The sequence below is a fragment of the Schistocerca americana genome, chromosome X (assembly GCF_021461395.2).
Source record: "Schistocerca americana isolate TAMUIC-IGC-003095 chromosome X, iqSchAmer2.1, whole genome shotgun sequence".
Lineage (NCBI taxonomy): Eukaryota > Metazoa > Arthropoda > Insecta > Orthoptera > Acrididae > Schistocerca > Schistocerca americana.
In genome coordinates, this window is record NC_060130.1 from 940,633,826 (window position 1) to 940,660,237 (window position 26,412).

Sequence of the window (26,412 nt, forward strand, 5' to 3'; positions counted from 1 at the left end):
AATGCTATGACACATTCATACGCAACTATGCCAGTGGTAATTATCATTGTATTACTGTTTCCACAGTTTTATATTTCTCTTCAGGGAAAGTTAGACCACAATTTAAAAAAAAATGATCATTTGGTTCTAAAAATCTTGTAATCAGTGTAGAAAAATCTGGAAAAATGGGAGAGATTAATTTTCAGTATTGCATCTGAAAAATTTCTTTCCCAGTTACATAAAATAATTCATTACTTTTGTTGGATTCTGGGACTGGACATAACATCATCTCTTCAGGACGACAACACTAAGACTGTTAATATAATTCAGATACCGAATGGAACTAACGAGTGATTCAGCCTCTCCATAAATTAATTTTTCAACGGTATAAAGCATTTTTCAGAAAACTGTCTGACAATACGTCTGACAGCTCTTCGTCATTCCAGGTTTATCAGTGAACAATATTGTTAAATTTGAGTCTTTTTTATATTGTCAGTTTGCATCACCACATGTTACGTATTTGATCATGCATGTGTGGTACACGGTGCAATGTGCAGAACAATGGCCATGACCATTTGTGTAACTACTTTCCAGTTCTATCTAAATAAAACTATTAATTACAGTGAAGTGATTGAATGCATTCTTATTTCATTTAACAGGTGTGCCTTGTGTAAGGAAAATGTTTGTTCTCATTATCCGATAGACACTTCACATTTTTGTGATGACTACAGGGAATAAAGAAGGAACTGTTTTATTGTTAGTAAAACATACATTACTAAAAAATTATCATAGGAAATGTGCTACAGGAATTCTTATAAAATAACTCATGCCAACAAATTAAAGTTCCAATTGATGGAAGTTGTCTGCAGTGCAACATCGTGTAGGCCTTGATTTTCTTTCTTCTGCTTGTCACTTGTGTAACAATTACATATGGACCAGTGTAGCTGTCAATATGAAGTGAAAGTTTTCCAAAGTTAATGATTTGAAATATCATCGGCATGGTTTAAGTGCTTAAAATTTGCGTGTACGCACTTTGGACTTCACATTATATGGCGCTACTTTTATTGTTGTGGCTGCATCTGCTTATTCGCCAATTCACGCACCAGGAAGGAAAGGCTATATGAACCACAGTTCTAAGCATTTCGTCATGTAGCAAAAATGAGTGACTTTTAACATTAAAAAAATAATAAAACTTGCAGTGTACCTTTAGCAGCTAAGATTTTGACAGTGAATATCTTTCGGTGTGTCCTTCCTGTGTGAAAAATTTTAGGGTAGATTTTGATGTGTCGGATTGGACCATTCAGTTCCTTGTAAGAAAGGTTAGTGTATGAGGAAATAATTTGCTGCAACTGAAAGAGTGGCCTCAAAAAAAAGTCTGAAAATTAAACCACCAAATGTGTACAGTGAATATTTGATTTCGGCTTCTGCTAACATGAAAAGATAAGCATTTTTAATCAGAACATAAAAAGATGAACACAAAAAATGCTGACAGAAATGTATAGAATACATTATCCTTAAGGATACTGTGATTCAATCTATGAAAACAGGAACATGAAAAACATCAGCTACTCAAATAATCCCAATATTGTAACTGATAGTGCTTTGTAAGTAAGTATGTAGAGAGTCTAATGAATGAATATTATGACAGGAAGAAACCAAAATAACAGTAAGAGGGTCACCAAGTAAGTTAGCACATTGCAGTAACAACATTACAGTTAAAATTTACCTAAACAAATAGATTGATGTGTAAGCTTGTAATGTTTGTTTGTTGTGTTGACGAGTATGTTTTTATGAAAGCATATGCCAACTGTCATTTTTTTATTTGAAGTTCTAGTATTTTTCTTGTCATTGTGTAGTGAATTTTGCATTTCTGAATCATACAAGTATTGTCTAAGTCTAATGAAACAGTGTCACACACACTGAGGGCAGGAATTGTTGGCGACACCTACACAGGACCAGTCATCTTTACCCAGCATCTCACAGGTGGAGCAACTCTCACTTCCTGCAGGTTACATTGCCTCCCAGGCTAGAAGATGTGCTTTTGGTGATATGAAGTGTAATGTGACTACCACATGAGGTGTACCAGCTCACTTCTGCATTTCAGTGCAGAGCCGTCTTGATAGCAGCTACACTGACCACAGACTGAGGCTGAACTGATGCTGATGGTCTGCTACCTCAAAACCACTAAAACACTAGTACAGACAGAACATTCCCACTTGCCTGGTGTGTTCTTGAACACAAGATTTACTTTTCAGAGAGAGAATAAATTGACATACCTTTCATCAGGAAACTGATGAGTGAAAAATGGTTTTTTCTTTCACTGAAACTCCTCCACTTTGCTGAATATACCTTATATGATCCACTAGGCACTGCCAGCAGTAAACTATTCACAATTCACCTGATTATGGAGCATCTTTGGCATGAATTCAACTCAGTATACATCCTAGAAAGGAACATCACTGTTGATGAATCATTGTTACTCTGGAAAGGACGGCTTGGATGGAGGCAGTTTATTCCATCAAAGTGCAAAATATTTGGCATAAAATTTTATGAAGCCTGTGAAAGCAGCTCCAGGTATGTATGGGACTTTATTGTTTACACTGGAAAGGACACTAATTATGGTAGCCACTATCCAGAGGAAACAATAAGCTCTTGAATTGTTTAGAGCATGCACATGATCTACTCAGGAAAGGCCACTGCATTTATCTTGACAACTGGTAAACAAGTCTAGATTTGGTGAGCTAACTTAGCAGAAATAATACCATCATTGTAGTACAATGTGGCAAGACAGGAAGGGGTTCCCTGCCTTTGTAAGAAAGAAAAAACTGCAGAAATGAGTGTACATACCATGGTACAGAGGCAGGCAGATGGTAATGAAATGGAAGGACAAAAGAGGTGGTGTTGTGGTCAGCACCTTCATGATGATAGATTTTTAGATGTAAACTCAAAGAAGGGAATCGTTCAAAAGCCACTTGCTGGTTTTGGTTACAACACGGATATGGGAGGTGTGGATTGGTATAATTCTCAGTTGCAAAGTTACCAGATGGCCAGGAATCGACTGAAAAAAATATAATCAGAAGTTATATTGCCACTTGTTGAACATTGCATGCTTCAGGGCATACATTGTGTACAAGAAGAATGGTGGTGAACAAAGTAGAATGAGCTTCATGATTAGTCTTTGTGAACAGTTGGCCATATCTAAATCACAACAAGGATGATCTGTAGGATGTCCAGTTTGAACACAGAAAGTAACACACCTTGCAGCCAGGTATTTTCCAGACCTTCTGTTGCCCACAACAAAGAAAAGACCAATAAGTAGCTGTATGGTGTGCATGAGAAGAGACATTCACAAAGAAACTTCGTACTGGTGTGGAGGGTGCAAAGTTCCCCCGTGTGCAGCACCTTGCTTCAAAATATTACACACTGAAAAGACTTGTAATGTCATGGAAATAATGTTTTGTCAACTTCTGCAGATTTTTTTTAAATTCATTCCCAACCAATATCAGTTTACATTTAAAAACGAAAATGTGAAGGAGGGCTTTAATGTGTGCGAAAAGTACACACCACCCCCACGACCGCCGCCACTGCACCAGGACGCACTGGCAGATATTACCTACTGACGAAGAGGTGTGGGTGCATGAATAACCCACTTAACAGGTTAAAAGGCCATATTTATATTTGTTTGTTCAACATTCCACATCATAATGTTTATCATGAATATGACTATGGGACATTTGACTGACTAATTAATGAACAACTACATGAAAAGGTCTTTTATCAATGCTGTGGACCAGAACCTAAGGAAAGTTACAGAAGGATTAGGGAACACAGTAAAAGTGTATCATGTTGTCATTAATGGTACAGCAGTACTAATTTTGGGTATGGACCACTGTCCCTGGCCACTGAGTTTGGCCTCAGTGACCAGAGAGAGAGAGGTCACACGTGGGCATGTGCGTGTGCGTGGGTGTGCGCGTGTGTTTTGTCTACTTTAGAAAAAGGCCTTTTGGCCGAAAGCTTAATATGTATGGCAGTCTTGTTGTGCCTACTTGTGACTCAACATCATCTCTATATGGGGAGCAGCGGTCTTCCCTTTTCTTAATATTGTCATTATTCCATGTTGGATTTTTCATTGTTTGATACATTTATTTTTATGTTCTAATAACTTCATTAAATTAATCTTTGCAGGTATAGCATTTCTGATGATCGTCTTGGAAGTGTTGTAACTACATATGCTCAAGAGAGAGACGGCTCAGACTTTGTTTCTTGCCTGAAGACAGCATTTGAAGACATTTATAGTGTTCTTGTTAAGAGTAAACAATAGTTGCCTACCAGTTCAATATCTGTTTAATAATTTATGCAGTAAGATATTTTTCATTGTACAATTTATAATTTTAATGTGTTACTGTATTGAGAAGGAATTCTTTATTTTTTTTATTTTTTTATTTTTTACATTGTGTAGTTGGTTTTGTCTGATTAGAGGATATAAAATATTCATGAATGCTTTTATTAGGTATTTTCTGTCTGTTTTGTTACCCTTGATTTGTTAGTTCCATCATATCATTCGAATAAAAATGATGGAATTTCATAACATGTGAGAACTGGTGATTTAATGTAAGAGTAAAATGTCCGCAAAACTGACACCATATACAGCAGTGATTGTGGAAGTCCAGTGTGGAAACAATGTAATATGTAATTAATATCATGTAAACTTTCACATAATCATGAAAAGTATTTTGTCAGTGTGAGAGGTTACTAATTTGGATGAACAAAGGACACACACACACACACACACACACACACACACACACACACACACACACACACAGAGAGAGAGAGAGAGAGAGAGAGAGAGAGAGAGAGAGAGAGAGAGATGTTAGAAACCTTTATTACAATGTATGTGATAAAAAAATTTACCAGTAGCTAAATAAACTGGGTTCTGACTATGTCTGGCTCATCTGATTCAGTTAAGTGTGCAAAAACTGCAAGAAACCCAGTTTTTGTATTTATTTATGATGTTTGACATATTTTTCACACACTGATTTTTTTAGAAGTGGGACTTAACAAAAACATTGGGTAACATGCCCATATTTTCCACAATGTGGATATGGAGACTGATAAGGACTTTCACTGTATTTTTAATTGAATAATGAAAGTTTTATTTGAATGGTTCTATAAATTTCGAGGGCTTTGACTCATTATCAGTTGTCCTTTTATGAAAAATACAATTGCATTATGATTGTTAAAGTGTCTCTCTCTCTCTCTCTCTCTCTCTCTCTCTCTCTCTCTCTCTCTCTCTCTCTGGAATCGATAATGAGGCTATTGGTTTATTTGGGAATGATTACTCATTCATCTATTTCATAATGATGGAATCTTATGATGTCAGCTATCAGCTATGCACAGAAGCAATCTCCTCCTGAAATTGAACTGTGTGGTACATGGCTCAAACAGGATGAAGAGAACAACAGCTTGTAAAGACACATTTGTAATTATAATATATTTAAAAAGCATCATGAAGGAGTAGAAGCATGTACAACTGGGGTTTTCAACATTGTCTGTGCCACCCAGTATGACCATGCACAGATGGCTGGACCACAGGGATTGGATACTGAGGGTATGAAAAGAAAGCAGCTTCCACAACAGCTCAATACAACAGTATCACCTGATGATGTCAGTGAGGTAGGTCAACAAAATATTGCACCAGTGATACAGGCTCATCCAGATGAAAATCCTGGAAGATTTTCAATGTTTCATGACCCATCTGTGCCATTACAATTTACTACAGCAAATAGTACCTCTATTGTCAACATGTTGAACACACCATTGTACTCTGCTGGTTTTTCTCCATATCGAGGTACTTGCAGTGCATTCTTGACATGATAATACTATAAAGCCTGACCCCAGAGATGGAGTACCACATGTGTTCAGCTGCCAATAAACTTGCCATAGTCAAATGCACTACTCAACATCTTGTCCATGTGCACTCAGCTGTTTGCCAATTCTGTTTTTCCAGGGTAGAAGAGAGAGAGAGAGAGAGAGAGAGAGAGAGAGAGAGAGAGAGAGAGAGTGTGTGTGTGTGTGTGTGTGTGTGTGTGTGTGTGTGTGTGTGTGTAATTGGGGGGGGGGGGGGGGGGGCATCAAATGTAGGAGTGAAGTAACTTAATACACAAGTGATTCTACACCGTCAAGTCACCGGTCAAAAGCCTGAACAACCACCTTTTGCTTTGCGGGCTGCTGCTAGACTTGCAGGATGAGAATCAGTGAGGTTCTGGATGTTACCAACACCAATGTGAAGCTGTGCTGACTCCAGTGCCGTGGCTATCTGCACTAGGTCTCTCAGCTGATGATCCAGGGTGCGAACACCCTGGTCAAGGGGATCTCACAGAATCTCAATTTGGTTTAAATCCAGCGAGTTTGGTGGCCAGAGGAGTACGAGAAACTCGTCCTGGTTCTCTTCGAACCACACATCCACTGTGAGTAGTGTGACACATTGGATTGTCCTTCTGTTAGATACCATTGTACTGGGACAAAACAGACTGCCTATAATGATAGACATGGTCCCCAAGGACAGATCCATACTTACTGTTGTGTTACTAGAGGAAGCCGAAAGGCACGCATTTTAGCTCACACAGGCTGGCGTGGGTCTGGAACAGGACAAGGAAATTAGAATTTAGAAAAAACGGACGTAGCTGGTGGAATACTTAACTTTAATCCATTAATGGTGAACGTCGCTCTTGACCGTACATGATTCACAGTATCAATAGTAACTGGTAATGGCGCCTCGCTAGGTCGTAGCAAATGACGTAGCTGAAGGCTATGCTAACTATTGTCTCGGCAAATGAGAGTGTATTTTGTCAGTGAACCATCGTTAGCAAAGTTGGTTGTACAACTGGGGCGAGTGCTAGGAAGTCTCTCTAGACTCGCCATGTGGCGGCGCTCAGTCTGCAATCACTGTTAGTGGCGACACGCGGGTCCGACGTATACTAACGGACCGTGGCCGATTTAAAAGCTACCACCTAGCAAGTGTGGTGTCTGGTGGTGACACCACACTTACGTTGATCAATATGCCTTCCAGAATGACGATATTACTCAGGGAATGCCTTGAAAACATTCCTCGAGACTACAATGTTCCCTCCTCTGGCCTGCATCCTTCCAACAATTATTGCAGTGTGTTTAGGTTTGTAACACCACACTCCATTATCTGGAGAACATACAATGGATTAACCTATAAGAGTACACCATGGAAAAGAAGACAAAGTGCATGAGAACACTATAAGAGTGAGTTCAGTTCAGCTACAGACTGAGAAAAGAACACTTGGCATACACAGGTCCATTCTGTTGTAGTCTTAGAGAAATCAAGATTCCTGACTAGCACTTGGTGCTTCGAGATGGTGGCCCTGTAGACGTGTGGAACAGCCGTCGTGTGGAACAGCCGTCGTGTCCACACTATGTTACTGACAGCTTTGTGGACTCTCTCATCCTGATGATCTGAGATATGAGAATGCAACAACACACGAGCTGTTCCAGTCTCTGCTGATGAATCACTCACAGTTGAGGAGGACGTAATCCTTTGCTTTCCATAAGCCGTATCTCGTAATAAACAAGAACTTGTGTGTTGTTGTTGTTGTTTTTTTACTTCTACAGGTTCTTACAGATCAAATTGTATGTAGGTGGTGATCCTTTATTGCAAGAAATGCATGTCACAATACAAAGACTGTTTGGTTTTAATACTCCTTTGCTGCCAACCCAAGCTGCTATTGTGATTGCTTGCAGCCAGATCTTTGGGTTATATGAAGTTTACAGCAGTACCTTAGGAAAAGAATCTTGACGCAAAGAGTCCTACATACATCAGCAAGCCTGGGTGTGCAAAATGAAATTGAGATCTGTCGCAGTTAACTATTTCATCTCAATAATTGTTCACCACCTCAGAATAGCTCAAGTTGATGGCGAGGTATTGACTGTTTAACTGTCCTCAAATTTGCACAAATAAGCCAGTAACTGCACCCCGTGAAATCTCTGCCTTAATGGTGGTTTCTGATGCAAGTAAATAGTTAATGGTAGCAGACTAATGATGTTGGCCAGCCCATTGTTCACCAAACCCCAATGCTGCCTGGGCTCCCTGAGGTGTGTTACACTGAAACACAAGAAAGCTTATAAAAAAGCAAGCTGGAACTGATACCACTTGTGAATAGTTCAATCTTGCCAAATAATTAATTTTTTTCCATTTATATTTCAGCTGGACATGATTACGTATACTGTGAGTATTTTGGCTTTTCCTTTCAGTGTAATTAGTTTTGCTGTAGATCATATTAATTAAAAAGTTACTAGCAACTGAAAACATTACTACTATACAAGACAGGAAATTTAGACTGAGCTAATATACGGAATCTGATGTAGAAAGCACTCATTCCACTCTTCCTGGGAACTTGTTTTGATTTGCTGGAAACTAATTAACTTAAGAGATATTCATAATTGAAGTTTGGGACCAGCCATAACACTTGTTTGATTCTCAAGTTTATTATTATACTTTCATAAGCCTAATTTTTCTGGACTGGATGATAGCCTTCATTGAGCAACTAATAAAAAACTTGGCAAAATTAATATAAAGGATTATAAATGCTTGAATACAGCTGCCATACTTAACAGTTAGGGAATTCCCAATTTGGATGTATAATCTGGTTCCATGAGCTTTCATACACAGTTCAATTCAATTCAATTCAATTTTTATTATCACATAACATGCCTTATACAATCAAAGATTGTGACATAGGTGACTTGTAAGTTTTTACACTATATATAACAATACTAAAAATAGACAATAAACTAATAATATACATGGTGTAACATCTTCAAAGAGGTATTTTAATTACAATTATAATGCATTGTTACCATTCATGAAATCTTCTACACTATAGTAACATTTATCTTTCAGATATTTTTCCAGGTCTCTTTTGGCGCCTTTTATATTTGGGTCATTCATATCTTTCCATATTTTATTTACAAATTTCATGCCCATATAGTATGGGGTTTTTTCATATGATTTTAAACGGTGGGTAGGTAACATGTAGCTCATTTTATGTCTTGTATCATATTGATGCAAGAAGAAGTTGCCCTCAAAAAGTTGTGGGTTTCTTTTCATGAAAGTGAGAGTTTCATAGATGTATATGCTTGGAATGCTCATTAGATCCAGTTTTACAAATAAAGGTTTGCAGTGTTGCTTTGGTTTTGCTCCCACCATTGCTCGGATGATTCTTTTTTGTAGTCTAAAAGCTCTAAGTAAATTTGTTTTTTCAGACCCCCAGAAAATTATACTATACCTAATGACTGAAACAAAATATGCATTATATACAGTTTTTCTTACAGCTAAATCAGTAATACTATACAAGATATTCATAATATATACAAGGCTATTCAGTCGACCCAGCATGTTATCCACATGGCGACTCCATAACAGGTTTTTATTGACTAACACGCCAAGGAATTTGACACAGTCTGCAGTCTCTAATTTTTGTCCATATACCTTATTTCACTTATAGACTGTGCAGATTGTTTTGTGGTAAAATGAACAATTTCTGTTTTCGTAAAATTTAATGTCAAGTTATTGTTTTTGACCCATGCCTCCACTTCCCCAAGTGTTTGTTCAATATGACGAATTAGGTCTACCTCATTTTTACAACAGACTACAGCTGTTGAGTCATCTGCATAGAGGATAGTATCAGACTGGACCTGACATGGCATATCATTAATATAATATAGAAAAAGCAGTGGCCCTAATATTGAGCCTTGTGGAACACCTAATTGAGTGTTTTTCCAGCCAGAGAGAAATTTCTTGCTGTTGATGTTAATAAGTACTCTTTGTTTTCTGTTTGCCAAGTATGATGACATCCAGCTAAGAGATTTGCCTTGAAAACCATAGCGTGCCAATTTTTGGAGAAGCAAGTCATGATTTACTGTGTCGAAGGCTTTGGACAGGTCACAAAAGATGCCTGACACACACATTCTATCGTCAAGACATCTGCTGACTTTTGTGACTAATTCATTTATTGCATGGATTGTGCTGCGGCCTTTTCTGAAACCATATTGATTGCCTAAGATAATGCTGTTAGATGAATTGTGATTTTCAATCTGATCACATGCAGCTCTTTCAAATATTTTTGAGAAAATTGGTAACAGTGAGATTGGCCTATAGTTGCCCAATTCATCTTGTTTGCCTTTTTTGTGTATGGGCCGAACTTCTGCATATTTTAATCGATCTGGGAAACATCCCTCATCAAATGATTGGTTGATTATGAAAGAGAGTGGATATGCAATACTGTGACGGACTATTTTTATTATTTCAGTGGGGACCTCATCCCACCCCGCAGATTTTGAATTTTTTAGGGACATTATGATTTTGATGACATCTGAGATGGAAACATGAGAAAACTTAAAACATGTGCAATTGCTATCTGTCATATTGGGCTTTGTATTTGGTGGTGAACAGTCACCAAATTTGTTACAATTTATGAAAAAGTCATTGAATGATTCACAAATGGCACTGGGTTCTGTAACAGCTCTACCATTAATCACTATTTTAGAAGGGCATTTTCTCTCTGCCTCACTGCCAACTTCACTTCTTATAACAGACCAAACAGCTTTTGATTTGTTTTTTGCATTTGTAATGAAGTCGTTATTAGCAGTACGTTTTGTTAGTTTAACTATTTTGTCAAATGTTTTTTTGTATGTGCTTACATACTTAAGAAATTGAGGGCTTCGATTTATTTTTGCCTCCATATGCAGTTTCCTCTTAGTAGCACTAGACACTCTAATTCCTTTTGTTACCCAGGATCTACTTTTTTGGGGCCTGGTCCTCACTGTTACAAAAGGGAAGCATTCATTGAATACACCCAAGAATTCAGTTAAAAAGTTATTGTAATTGTCACTTGTGGAAGTGTGTTTGCTGACTGTCCACTTGGTTTGGCTTAGTTTTTTGCAAAATACTTCCACATTTTCTTGACTGAAATTCCTACATCTTTTTGTTGTGCAGACTGAATTTTGCTTCGGTAGTGATACAAATAGTGCTTTATGGTCTGATACTCCTAAATCTAGAAGAAATTTTTCTTTTACATAACAATTATAACTACTTACAATATTGTCAATACATGTTGCAGAGCTTGCTGTAATTCTTGTATACTGATCGAAATTGAGATTTAGCCCATTTGTGGCTACCAGGTTCTTTAAGTGCGAAGAAAATTTGTCATCAGTCCTTACATCTATGTTGAAGTCAGCGCATATAACCACTTTCTTGTACAGTTTCTCACATTTTAATTTATGTAGCAATGTATCAAACTTATCTAAGAATACAGAGCTTATATGGTACCCAGGGGTGCGATATATGCTGATAATTAGTGTGTTATACTCTTTAAGTTCTATACAACAACTTTCAAATGTGCCTTCTTCATTCAGATGGCTAAAATTCTGTCTGATATCATAGTCTACCGTGGAATGAACTAATATGCAAGAGCCTCCATACCCATTGGTCCTACAAAAGCTGGTAGCCAGTTTATAACCTGTAAGTTTATTTAGGAGACTGATATTTTCAGATTTTAGCCAATGTTCATTAAGGCATATTACTTTCACAGATTGTTTCACACTTTCTAGCAAAATTTCTATATCATAAAGCTTCCTGATCATTCCTTCAGACAGACCTCTTATGTTCAAGTGCATAACGAAATTACTACTGCATATATTATTAGGTAGAGGGTCTGTAAAACTAATTTGACTATAAAGTAACGGAACGTCCACCTGAGTGTTGACTACTTGTTCTGGATTCGTTGTATTGGGCCAAATTCGGATAGAACTGGCCCCCTTCATCAGTTTCCCTGTGTGTGAGCATCTGGATGATGAGTAGGTACAGTTTTCTTGACAATAATTTCAGTCTTTGCTGTATGTTCTGAGGCTGGTTCTGGCACCTTCTCATCTTCTGGACGTGATGTTCCTGTTTGAGCTGGCGCTGTGGCTGCGATTTTGAAATTGTTTTCTCGTTTATCCATTTCCTTGGTCGAAACTGGTTGCACAGCAATTGGTTTTCTTGCAACGCCGTCGTCTTTTTGTATTAATTTCGCTAGCATTTTGCCAACGTATGACTTGCCAGCGTTATTATAATGTAGTCCATGTTTCGTAAACAAATCTCTTGCATCTGGAAGATCAAGAAATGTTACATTTTGTTGGGACTTGCATATTTTGTAGAATTGTCTGTTTACTTTTGCAAGCTCCAGATTTACGATGGAATTGTCTTGCAGGTCGTATCTGTGAGGCAAACTAGTAACTATGATGTTCAGAACTTTCAGATCAAGTAATGTAGTTTTTAAACACTGGGTCGCATGTTTACTCTCATTTCTGTATACATCATTACTTCCACCCATGATTATGACGGCATCAGTCTTAGATGACTCATTAAGTGAGTTGCTGCTCTTAATTATCTCAGTCAAAGGTGCACTGGGTTTCGTCATACCTGTTGCCGTGAATAACGTACTGTACTCATTTATTTTTTCGGCAATTTTCTTGGCGTGGCTATCACCAAGTACAACAACTCGTCGTTTGAGGTTTACTGGTTTATTTTTCGTATTAGATGTTTTCTTGGCTGCGCACTCGATTGGAAGTTTCGTCACTGATTTTTGTTCGTCATTGTTCTTTGTCTTATCACAGTCTTCGTCTAGTGTTGCGAATTTATTTGCTAGCGGTATCGCCGGAACTGTACTCACTGCCTGTTTGTTTGTTTTTTTCGGCAAACGCCACGTTTTTTGCGCAGAACGACGGTTAACAACACTGTCTTGTGCTAGACGATGATCTCGCTCTATCTCTTTGTATTTCGTTTCCAGTTCTTGATATTTCTGCCGAAGTTCTTCATATTTCGTATTTATAGTCATTAAATCCTCTGTAAGCACACTTATTATTTTTTCTTTTGATTTTATCGTGTCCATTGCCTCGTTTTTCGTGACACTCACAACGCACTGACGGCATGTCCAGTCATGTTCGTCTTTTATATATTTTAGATTCACTTTAACACATTTGTCGTGATACCACGACCTGCACCGGATGCATAGTATACCTCTCTTTACCTTTTTTACGCAGATTTTACACACGTCACTATCACTTTTTAAGGAAACTGAGACATCTTTACAGAACAAAGTTTCATTCGGCGCCATCTTGCTCAAAAGAATTAGGAGAACATGAATTGAGAACTGGATATGTTACGAAATCATACCTTTATTTTTCACAAACTAAGTAAACAACAAAATATTACATCTCATTGATTTACATAACAAGAACTGAAATGTCTGAGAGGTGTCAAAAAAAGTGAGGCCATGCGGGATAGCGTCTTGCCACGGTTCGCGCGGCTGCACTCCTCGGAGATTAGAGTTTTCCCTCTGGCATGGGTGTGTGTGTTGTCCTTAGGGTAAGTTAGATTAAGTAGTGTGTAAGTGTAGGAACTGATGACCTCAGCAGTTTGGTCCCATAGGAACTTCGCAAAAATTTCCAATAAAGTGGGAAGAACCATTTACCCTGTCATAAAGGTTGCTTTTAATTGGGCTTTGCGAGCTTAATAACATGTGTGCGCTTTCCATGAGTGTTTATTCCTGTCTGACATTTATGTGGCACACTGCATATAAGTCTATGGAGGTCACCCCCATGGTATCCATTCCCATTCTTCAATGAGAGCTCTTGAGAGTTCTTTGCAGAATGTGCAGTGGGAAGGGATGACCACAAACATGTCTGTCAAGCATGTCTCACACATGCTCAATGGGCCTTAGTTCGGGACTCACTGCAGGCCATTCCATTACTTCAATGTCCAGGTTTCACAAGGGATTGATAGTGATGCTTGCCACATGGGCCCTGGCATTATTGTGCATGAGGAGAAATTCAGAACCACCACTGTTTGAGGCCCCTATCATGTAGGCCCGCTGTGTGCAACTGCTGGCGCATTTTACTACCATCTGCCAGCAGTGGCTGGAGACAGCTCTGTCTTGCCACATGATGTTTTGGCTGCTTCCTGAGTGTGATAGCTGAAACAGCAACAGCAGTCACTGCTGCTAGCCACTCTGCCTGTGTGGCATCCCTTGCTGCTGAACACACCGGCCATCTGCTATGGCAGGAGCAGATCTGGTAGGTACATTCTGTCTGGCCAGGCCTTAAGGCTCAGCACCACCCCACGCCCTCTCCCCTTTCTCCAACCACCCCTCTTGCCTTTGCTGTTTTTTGTCTAGCTTTCTCCCTCTTCCTCTGTGCTCTAACAACTGATGCATCACATCACTTATCACTCCCAATCAACCTGTCAGCATCATGTGAGCTTTGTGTTGAATTCCATCAGTTTTGTCTCCTGCTACTGAGAGTGATGACATTTATTCATTTAAGTTTCACATAATGCTATCGTGTATAAAAGTGCTTGTTTTGATACAGTTTTGTTTATGTGAAAATATTCTTGAACAAGATAAGACAGGGTAAGCTTAATCTCTGCTAATGATCCAATTTGAGAAATATACTGTATTTAAGCCCAAATGTAGTGTTTCATTTCAGATTACATAACAGAACAACAAAAAGCTATCGAGCTATAAACCTAAATCTGGAGCTTTAAAAAGAAAGCTGCAAAACGACAGATTAGAGAGAGTAGGTTGTCAGACAATTACAAGATTTTTAAGTGCAATGAAAAAGAAGAGTTAAAAGAAGTTCTGCCTACAAGAGTCCTAGAAAGACAACCTTCATGCTCTGTTGTGCATTTGTTTTCAGACCAAAAAGGTGTAAAACAAATCACACAAGAATAAGATACTGTGGCTTCTGAACAGCTAACTGAAGCCGAGGAAACAAAAAAACAAAAAAACAACAGAGATTCTCTTACTGAATGCTAAGAAACTAATGAAACATGTGATAATCCAGGTCTTGGTATGACCATTGGTAACAACAATTGTAGTTTGGACGATCTTTGTACTTGGCCTCCAGTGATGAGTGGTAAACGTCAACAGGAAATAGTATCATCTTGGGCTGGTTTCTCAGCTTTTCAGAACACATCAAAGTCTTTTTCCAACTGATCTTTCAGGGTAACATTTCTATGAGACGTTGCTGTACATGAACACAGCCAACAACAGAACATATAAATAATTTCTACATGAATGGTTAAGTGGAGTGAGTCAAAAAACAGCATTCATTGTGTACTTACAGCATTTTTAAGTTAAGTCAGAGTAAACTTGCAAAAGCAGGATTTTCTACAAAAAACACCCTACAATTGATGTCTGTTTTTTTGGACATGTCCAAAAGAACAGACACCATTTTAGATCCAGCAGTCATTATGAATTAAGGCAAAAAGGACTTACAGACCTTGACTGCAAGCAGGCATTGATTGAAATCAATGAGGAGAGTTGAAAATTAGTGCCATACTGGGATTCAAACCCAGGTCTCCTGTTTTACAGGTTGTTACCAAGGCATGAAAAAAGCTCTGGGAAGCAAAAACTACTTAGAATGGAAAACTCTTCAAACTTCATTGAGAGGACACGATTGTGAAGCAACAACATGGAGAGCTATTACTCAAAGAATTCTGGAGACAAATTTGTTCTTAAGTATATGAGGTTTAGCTTTCCAAGAGCAAAAAAGGTTAGAGTGGTGAGGTTCACAACAGAAAGTTTTTGAGTATTGGAATTGATTGGAAATTATGACGGAGTAACTTATGAACATCTGGCCAGAGTACAAGAAAACTAACAGATGAACAAAACTATGATAGACCAAGTTCACTATCTATATTGGTATTTGTAGATTGAATGTATTTCTTTACATGGAAAAAACTATTGAAAACCATTTTACATCAGAGAGAAGAGTCTGTCATCTATGGAATTGTTGTTGATGCAACTCCTGGCATTTCCCCACCACGAGGAGAATGTACACATTATGAATTATGTATTTCAAAATATATATAAAAAAAAGTCATTCGAAGTTTGTGACAGATTTATTGAATTTGTGAATATTAGTGGGAAAACAGGCGAGACCATGACTGATGAAATACTGTCCACATTAAAAGCTCATGGATTACCGCTTGCAGATTGTCATGCTCAGAGGTCTGACAACGGCTCCAATGTGTGAGACACACTGGTGTGTCCAATCGAGAATACTTGCAAAATCAAGTCTGCCATTTTTTATCTCTGCTGAGCACACTCTCTGAACAGATTTGGTGTCATTGCTACTGAACTGAATTATGATGATTTGAAATTTTTTTTCGGAAGGGTTGGCAGTTTTTATTCTTTGTTCTCTAGCAGCCGTGTTCAATTTTGAAGCACTATGCTTTGAATCTCAAAGTTTTAGACCTGTCCCTTCTGGATAAGGTACCCACATTAACTCCACCAGCAAGAAATACTGTTTTGGGACTCTAGAAGTACTTTGGATCTTTGAAAGGCCTCCTGATGTCATTGTTTTGACAAGATCTTGATTTCTATTGATCACAAAAATGTCATTATACAGAACAAAGAAATTTCCCTCAAAGTAGGTGACTTAATGATATGCAGGTGCTACAAGATTCACGGAAAACTATTTTGAATGAAGCAGAAGTAGTTGCCAGGGCAGTCGGCATTTCACCAGGGTTTGTTATCAAAAGAAAATCCAATGTGGATGAAAAGATGCGAGAGCCTCTTTAGCTGGCAGCATCAAATGAATTCAAATCTTCAGTTGTCCTTCCTGTTTTGGATTTTGTCATGGCAGACTTGACAACACTATTTGGCTGAGCAGTGAACACATTTGTGATCTGTTTTCACCAGTTTTGTATTTCATGGACATGGAAAATTATGAACTGAAAGTTAAACCCACCAATCTTGTCTCTTATCCTTCAGACGTAGCAGATTCAGACAGTTTAGTTGATAAAATTCTGCACATGAAGAGCATCTATAGTACAGTCTCCCAATCGTAAAAGGACCGAATGAAACTTCCCAACTCCAAAGACAAGAAAAACCTTCAAGCAATTTTTTTGAATCTGTGTACTGCAATTCGACTTTTTAGCACAATTCCAGGAGAAGTGTCTATGGCTGAAAGGTCATTTAGTAAACTGGCGAACTCATAATAAATAAGGAAAGGGAGCATAGCAGGCCAATGTTGTCTGAACCATTTAGCAACTGAGAATAAATGGGCCAAGAATTGTCTTTTCCAATGTATTCGATCATTATAGTAAGAAGAAAGCTCAGAAGACTATTATTAAGAAGTCTTATTTTGTAGCCATTGTCTATGACTGACATTGATAATAATTTTAGTTTTTTGTAGCTGTTTTCGTTTTAATCTTATGGTGTTGGATATATTTGGTGCACCGATTTTTAAATAAAATAATTTTATAAATTCAGTTTAGTTTGGACTTATAAAATAGTTACTATAATTATACCCTGTACTTTCAGGTTAAATTATATTCTTAAAAAAGGCATGGGTAAGAAATGACAATGCACTTATAATGTAACACACAATTGTAAAATGGGGGTAGGGGTAGGGGTAGGGGGTCAGACTCTGACCCTTGGTCCAGGGCCTGTAATTGATTGTGGGGCCATGGCCTTCCTACACTATTACAGAATCCTGACCGAATCTGTCAGTTTCCTGGATGACTTGGCAGGTACTGTTCACCCCAGCATGTCCACACATGAACATGACCATCACCTTGTGTCATGCTTGACATTGATTGGCAAAGGTGTTGGATGATCTCATGAGCAATATTGTGTCAAATTCTGTCCAATTCACCCTTTAGATTGTCAAAATGCCAACCAGGTTGATGGGCCCTGCCCATAACACTCTAAACGTTCTCAATTGGGGAGAGATCCTGTGACCTTGCTGGCCAAGGTAGGGTTTCGTAAGCAAGGAGATCAGCTGTAGAAACTCTTGTGAACATTGTCTAGCTGAAATGTAAGCCCAGGATAGCTTCCCTTGAAGGGCAACAAAAAGGATCGTAGAATATCACCAACATTACCCTGTGGTGTAAGGGTGCCACAGATGACAATAAAAGAGGTCCTGCTATGAAATTAAATGGCACCCCAGAACATCGCTTCTGGTTGTTGGGCCGTATGGCAGGCGACAGTCAGGATGGTACCCCACTGCTGCTTGGGGCACCTGCAGAGATGTCGCTGACCATCGAGACTCGTCACTGAAGACAGTTTTACTCTAGTCAATGAGATTCCAGGTTAAATGTACCATACACGACTGCAAATGGGCTTGTTGATGTACAGAGCACAGTTGTAGTTGGTGCAAGGGGCACCGTGGGCTCATCCCCCTTTGTGTGACGTATTAACAGCCCTTGTGGTCACTGAAGCACCAGTTGCATGTCAGATCGATGATAGTGATGAATCCAGGGCTGTGAGCACCTCTCTGATGACTGCTCAGACCTCAGTTTCTGTCATCTCTCTAGGTCGACCACTTCTTTCTTGCCTGACGGTGTGGCTGAGCGGTTCTAGGCACTTCAGTCTGGAACCACACGACCACTATGGTTGCAGGTTCGAATCCTGCCTCTGGCATGGATGTGTGGGATGTCCTTAGGTTAGTTAGGTTTAAGTAGTTCTAGGGGACTGATGACCTCAGATGTTAAGTCCCATAGTGCCTAGAGCCACTTCTTTCTTGATGCTGTATTTGGCCATCGTTCACCCATTCCTGCCAACATTGTCGAATAGTGGCATTGCTCCCATTTAGTTATTGAGTGATTTTCCAAATACTCCAACTGGCTTGTTTCGCCACAACTACACGTCTTCTCACAAATGCTGATATTGGCATATATTGTTCATGTGCCTGTCTGCATGGCATAGTTACTGTCCAATTGAGTACTTGGAATGAAATTCGTAAAGATTTTATGCCCTGATGTCGACAAGTCCCCTGTTTATTACCCTTGTCATCTGCAAGAGAAATTAGACTGCAGCATCACACATTCATCCATCGGCTGCCAAAATGTACAATTTTGCATTTTCCGTGCGTACCTGTATGGAATTTAGATTTGTTATTGATCAGCAGAAAGAAGATAGGCATAATTTTGCTGCTTAGTTAATGCAGGAGGAAGCAGAAGGATCCCTGCACAATGTCTGGTTCTCTGATGATGCTTGGTTGATAAACAAACAAAATATAAGGTTTTGGGCCACTGACCATGACCATGACCATGAAAGAGACAATTGCAGTCAAGAAGCTGCGTTGCCCAGTCTTTTACTTTCACTGTTTACACAAGCCCCCAGTAACACACAGTTATATATGACTGTCTCGTGACCAAAAATCGGGCCCTTATATATCATCACAATAATAGGTGCTGAAACTACACATTGTTTGAAGTTAAATTTACAGAAATTACAATCAAAACTTAACTCATTAAATTAACTGACTACATCGAAAAATGGATTTTTTTAACAGTTAGGCTGAATTATTTGTTTAAATCATGAAATTAACAATTATAGTTACGCAAACAATACTTTTGACAAAACTGTTAATTACTATAGAATTAATGAAGGACTGACTTTGGTATTATGTTTTAGAATAGAGCCAAATAGATTACTAGCATTTTGTCTTCCAAATGTTTATAATTAGTATAGAATTTATATTTGTGTATACATCAACAGTAGAACTTGAATTATGAAATAATTTTCAGATAGTTTTACTACTGGTGTTTACAATAGATATGACCAACTGTCAGAGTCTAGTGGAGAGGAATCTCTAGTAGCTGTAGATGTAGGAAGTATGTAGCAGACCTCAGTAGTTACTGTGCCTAGAACAGTTGCAAGGTCAAAGAGGAAGAAGGAGGTTCTGCTGTTAGGTTGTTCTCATGGCAGAGGTGTAGGTCAGCAGTTGCAGGAAGTGCTGGGCAGTGAGTACCAGGTCACCAGCATTGTGAAGCCTAATGCAGGGTTGGCTCAGGTGACTGTTAACATAGGGGGGTTATGTAGGGATTTTACTAAAGAGGATCAGGTAGTGATTGTGGGTGGGGCTGGTAATAGTATTGATAGGGATGGGAAGTATAACATAGATGGTGACCTGGAAAAGATAGCCACTCAGACCGGCAACATGAATGTGCATTTCGTGGAACTGTTTCAGCGTCAGGCGTAATAACATGAGACTTGGGGGTGCGCTGATGACAGAAAGCATGGGCCACATTTCAGTGATGTCGGTGGAGTCTATCAGCAGGACAGGTTTCACTAGACATGGCCTGCACCTCAACAGGTATGGGAAGGGGAGGTTGGCAAAGCTTATAGGTGACAGCATAGGTGGGGTTGGTGAGATCACTCATGGGAAAATTCCTGCAGTAGTGGGTGTTAGAGCTGCACCTTTTTTAGATTGAAGTCAGCTGATAGGTATTCCTGCTTAACGGAAGTCTCTCTAACAAGGGAATCACTTTTGACAAAGCTTAGGTATCCGAGTAATGAGGGAATTAGTATATTTCATCAAAATATACAAGGTATTAGAGATAAAGCTAGTGAACTGCTTATAGATGTTGACTCTGAAATTGTTGGTATACCTGAACACTTCTTAAATAAGGAGATAATTCAGAGGCTTCCTTTACCAGGATACAGGTTGGCGGCAGCTTTTCGAGGAGCTCTTTGCGGTGTGGGGGAGTAGCCATGTATGTGAAAAACGACATCCCATTTGAGTCAACTGATGTTTCAAAGTACTGCACTGAAAAGGTGTTTGAATGTTGTGCAGGTGTAGTTAAATTTAACGGAGCTAAACTTCTAACTGTTGTTATTTATAGATCCCCAGACTCCGATTTCACAACATTTTTGCTAAAGCTAGAGGAGGTTCTTGGTTCACTTTATAGGAAATACAAAAAGTTAGTTATATGTGGTGATTTCAATATTAATTGTATAAGTGACTGTGTAAGGAAGAGGATGCTGGTAGACCTCTTTAATTCATATAATCTTATGCAAACCATATTCTTTCCAACAAGAGTGCAAGGGAACAGTAGAACAACCATAGACAACATTTTTGTTCATTCGTCATTAGTAGAAGGGCATTCTGTTAGCAAAAAGGTGAATGGCCTTTCAGATCATGATGCACAAATTTTAACTTTAAAAGATTTTTGTGCTGCAACACGTGTTAAATATAGTCATCAGCTGTTTAGGAAAGCTGATCCAGCTGCTGTAGAGACCTTTGTAAACTTTATAAAGGAACAAGAGTGGCAAGATGTTTATAGCGCTGATACAGTAGACGATAAATATAATGCTTTTCTCAAGACTTTTCTCATGCTCTTTGAAAGTTGCTTTCCATTAGAACGTTTAAAACAGGGTACTAGCACAAACAGGCAGCCTGGGTGGCTGACTAGAGGGATAAGAATATCTTGTAGAACAAAGTGGCAATTATATCAAAACATTAGAAACAGTCAAAATCTAAATGCAGCAGCCCATTACAAACAGTATTGCAAGGTGTTTAAAAATGTTATTAGGAAGGCAAAAAGTATGTGGTATGCAGATAGAATAGCTAAGTCTCAGGATAAAATTAAAACCATATGGTCAGTCGTAAAGGAAGTTGCTGGTCTGCAGAGACAGGTTGAGGATATAGAATCAGTGCGTAGTGGGAATGTCCATGTTACTGATAAGTCGCATATATGTACAGTATTTAATAATCACTTTCTGAATATAGCAGGTGAGCTAAATAGAAACCTAGTCCCAACAGGGAATCATATAGCGCTCTTAGAAAAAAGTGTTCCGAGACTGTTACCTGAAATGGTCCTCCATGATACTGACAAGAGGGAGATTGAGTTAATAATTAAATCACTAAAGACCAAGAACTCTCATGGATATGACGGGGTATCTAGCAGAATACTGAAGTATTGTTCTATGTATGTTAGCCCAGTTCTCAGCCATATCTGTAACTTTTCCTTTAGGAGTGGTTGGTTTCCTGACTGATTAAAGTACTCGGTAGTGAAGCCACTTTATAAAAAGGGAGACATTGATAATATTGACAATTTTAGACCTATTTCTATGCCATCAGTGTTTGCTAAAGTTATCGAGAAGGTTGTATATACAAGGTTACTGGAGCATTTAAATTCACATAATTTGCTGTCGAATGTTCAGTTTGGTTTTAGAAATGGTTTAACAACTGAAAATGCTATATTCTCTTTTCTCTGTGAGGTTTTGGACGGATTAAATGAAAGGTTGCGAACGCTAGGTGCTTTCTTTGATTTAACGAAGGCTTTTGACTGTGTTGACCACAAAATATTACTGCAGAAGTTGGACCATTATGGAGTAAGGGGAGTAGCTTACAATTGGTTCGCCTCTTACTTTAAGAACAGAAAGCAGAGGGTAATTCTCCACAATATTGAGAGTGGTAGTGATGTTCAGTCCCAATGGGGCACTGTTAAGTGGGGCGTTCCCCAAGGGTCGGTGCTGGGGCCGCTGCTGTTTCTTATTTATACAAATGATATGCCTTCTAGTATTACAGGTGATTCAAAAATATTTCTGTTTGCTGATGACACCAACTTGATAGTGAAGGATCTTGTGAGTAGTATTGAAACAGTAAGAAATAATGTAGTTCATGAAATAAGTTTGTGGCTTGTGGAAAATAATTTGATGCTAAATCACAGTAAGACTCAGTTTTTACAGTTTCTAGCTCACAATTCAACAAGAACCGATATTTTGATCAGACAGAATAGGCATATTATAAGCAAGACGGAACAGTTCAAGTTCCTAGGCGTTCAGATAGATAGTAAGCTGTTGTGGAAAGCCCATGTCCAGGATCTTGTTCAGAAGCTAAATGCTGCTCTATTTACCATTAGAACAGTATGTGAAATAAGTGACACTTCAACACGAAAAGTAGTCTACTTCGCATATTTTCATATGCTTATGTCGTATGGTATTATTTTTTGGGGTAATTCTTCTGATTCAAAAAGGGTATTTTTGGCTCAAAAACGGGCTGTTCGAGCTATATGTGGTGTAAGTTCGAGAACCTCTTGTCGACCCCTATTCAAAAATCTGGGAATTCTGACATTGCCCTCACAGTATATATTTTCTTTAATGTCGTTTGTTGTTAGCAATATTAGCCCATTTCCAAGAGTTAGCAGCTTTCACTTCATTTAATACTAGGCAGAAATCAAATCTGCATGTAGAATGCACTTTCTTGACTCTTGTGCAGAAAGGAGTGCAGTATTCTGCTGCATCCATTTTCAATAAGCTACCACAAGAACCCAAAAATCTTAGCAGTAGCCCAAACTCTTTTAAGTCTAAACTGAAGAGTTTCCTCATGGCTCACTCCTTCTATTCTGTCTAGGAGCTCCTGGAAGAGCTAAAAAATTAAGCAAATTGCAGTGCTACATTGTTGATTTTCTTCATTTGAGCTTACGACTTGTCACCTGAATATGTTTTTTTATATTTCATTTTATCTGTTTCTAATATCGTGTTATAATTTCATGTATGGACTTGTTCCATGACCATGGAGACTTCTCCTTAATTTGGTCCCACGGAACAATAAATAAATAAATAAAATAAATAAATAAATTACTGATTTCACCCTATAATGAAAGATACTAACTAGGAATAGTTGAAATAAATTAGAAAATCAGTTACATACGTAAAACTAAGCACAAAATTAGATCTGTTGTTGTATTCTTTAAAACTGAGGGCCAACCTCTCTTATATGAAAATGCAGATTATACTCATGTATATTAATGTTTATTAAGTCAAAATGAATTTTTGTAGCCTGAGGGCAAAACAAGAGGGGAATTAAAATTATCCCAGCTTGCTTCATCACAAGGTCATACATGCATGGTTGACAACTTATGGTGGTTTTAGTCTGACGATGAGTCATGCGCAGGTAGCCAAACGGTAAGGCGACAGCTCACGATAAGTGGGAAATCCGGTTTCGGTCCAAATTCAACACAAATTTTATTGTCATCATTGCGTTCTACAGTTGATGGTTGTTCATATTCACAGTTGATGGTTGTTCTTATTCACAACTGTGAATTCATTTAATAACGTTAGCTTGGTCTGTCATGCACAGTATCTACCACAAGCTAACCCACACTGGTACCTCCAGACCAATAGCTGCAACCATCCTGCTCAAAAGAATGATGTCTTGAAGACCTTGATGTACAGAGCACACACTATCAGATGAGAGTTGACCTCTGAACATCAATATCTACAAAAGGTCTTGCATAAAAATGGCTACTCCATAGCCGAGTCAGCGTTAAAGCAAAAAAGAAGAAATATAAGAAGACAAACAAAACGCATTAGCATATGTACCCAATGCAGGGGCTGTCTGTGAATATGAGTAGAATTCTAGAAAAAATTTGGCATCAAAAGTGTGGCATTCCCACTCACCAGGATGGGCAGGCTACTTGGCAATTCAAAGGAAAATTTAGTCTTATGAAAACCAGGTGTCTACAACACCCGTTGTGGGTGTAACATGTTATACATTGACCATACAACCAAAGCAGCAGAAGTTTGGTGTGTGGATTACCTACATCACACTAGGCTGGGACAACTCAGTGAATATACAGTAGCTAAACACTATTTTGAATACAAGCACTCTATGAATTATGACAAGACTAAAATCCTCATGAAAACACAACTTCTGGGGAAGTATCATTAATTAGACATTTTAAATTGAGCTGGGAGAAAACCTGATCAATAAGGATGCTGGCTACCAACTCAGCAAGACATGGGATCCTATCCTCAAATCACTGGAGTAGAAATGGCATCTGTATGCAGTGAACAGTATCTGCGACTATGCCAGAGGAGACATTAGACCCCATTAATATAGCCATGAATGATTGCAAAAGCAAGTACAGACCTGAGCATGGATGGCATGACAGAGTACCACTGGGTGAGTCCACCCGCCTAGCCATGTGGTCTAACGTACTGCTTCCTGGGGGGGAAGGCGTGCCGGTCCCCGGCACGAATGCACCCGGGAGATTAGTGTCGAGGCCCGGCGTGCTTGCCAGCTTGTGGATGGTTTTTAAGGCAGTTTTCCATCTGTCTCGGCGAATGCGGACTGGTTCCCCTTATTCCCCCTCAGTTTCGCTTTGTCGGCAATTGCTGCAGAAATACTGTCTCCACCTACCCTACCACACAAACATTTGGGGTTACACTCGTCTGGTATGAGATGTACCCAGAGGGGGTCCACTGGGGGCCGAACCGCACAGTACCCCTTGGTTCGGTGTGGGATGGCAGTGGGGTGGGTGGACTACTGTAGCCTGTTTTGGGGTTGTGAACCACGGAGGGCTATGGCAGGATGAAGCCTCTGCGTCGTTTCTAGGTCCCTGGTTCAATACACACATACACATACACATACCACTGGATGAATTATAGGGGGCATGTGGTGGTGAAGGTGGTGGTGGTGGTGGTGGTGGTGGAGGTGGAGCAGCTCCCACGACTGCTTAATATACCTGTGGCACCTGATGATGTCAGTGAGGTACATCAACAAAAAATTGCCAATCAAGACATGACTGTCCAGCTGAAAACACGGGAACACCCAAATCAACAACACCGAAAGTAAAAGAGAAGTTACACTGAAAATGTACTCTTTAGTGGTCACTCAAAATGACCAACACTAGGTGATGACTGCTACCTACAAATTATAACTCATAGTTACCTTGAGGAGAATGCCACAGAACTCTGTACTGTGTTCATGGAGGCATCTAGGATGTCTGTGTTCTCGAAAACTGGGCACAACCATCTCTACCCCACGAATTTATATTCTAGAAGTCCATTACTTACAGCTACACCATGCACCATGGTATGCAAAGGAGGTATGTAAGAGAACACTTGGAATGGATGTCAGGCTGTTGTCAGTGATAAGTGCAGGATTTTTCTAATGCTTCGTGATTGTCATAGAGGAGCGTGGAGGTGGCCGGGTATCAACGCACATCTCAAGCATGCAATGTGATGGGGTCAGTTATGTGTTGACCCAGTAGCATGTACAGATGTTGGAGACCTCTCATTGTTACCAATACTAATTTGACGACTTTTCAGTATGGGGCAGGATCCTTCAACCTGTTTTCCATCTTTATAGTCAACAATTTTGGCAGTGGTTCATCTTTCAAGATGAAAATGCATGAGCCCACTCTGTCTGCCTCAAGATCATCATCCAGGAGGAAGAAATCATCGAAAAATTTGATTTCACTGATCTGCACTTTCGAACAGACTGCCTTTAATTTGGTTTCTGTTTTCTTCATTCACAATAAAGTATTCTTTTTTTCATAAAAAAAAATTTTTTTTAACTATTATTCTTTCAGCCTTTCTTCATCTTGAATTTAAGTCCATCCTTGTTTGCAGATATACAGACAATGCAAAATGTTATTTAAGCATTTTGGTTTGGTGAGCTTTGCCAGTTTTTCATGTGCCACACCCAGACTTAAGTTTTATTTTACAATCGAAGGTAGTCAGTGAAATTGTTCACTGTGAAATTATTTCACGTGTTGTGCATCCATGTTTGAATATAAAACCCATTACGTGTAGTTGATTAAGAACTTTATAAAGTTTTAGG

The 26,412-nt window shown here is 38.9% G+C and overlaps 1 protein-coding gene across 2 annotated transcripts in view; it reads left to right on the forward strand.

Annotated features, from left to right (window-relative positions):
- The window catches only part of LOC124555692 (carnitine O-palmitoyltransferase 2, mitochondrial), a 150,094-nt gene extending 145,527 nt beyond the window's left edge, over positions 1 to 4,567 (forward strand). For both annotated transcript variants that reach the window (XM_047129694.1, XM_047129695.1), the window contains exon 13: positions 4,165 to 4,567. In XM_047129694.1, coding sequence (XP_046985650.1) covers positions 4,165 to 4,300 — 136 coding nt within the window. In that variant the 3' untranslated portion in view covers positions 4,301 to 4,567. The remainder of the gene's footprint in view (positions 1 to 4,164) is intronic.
- Positions 4,568 to 26,412: the final 21,845 nt, after the last annotated feature.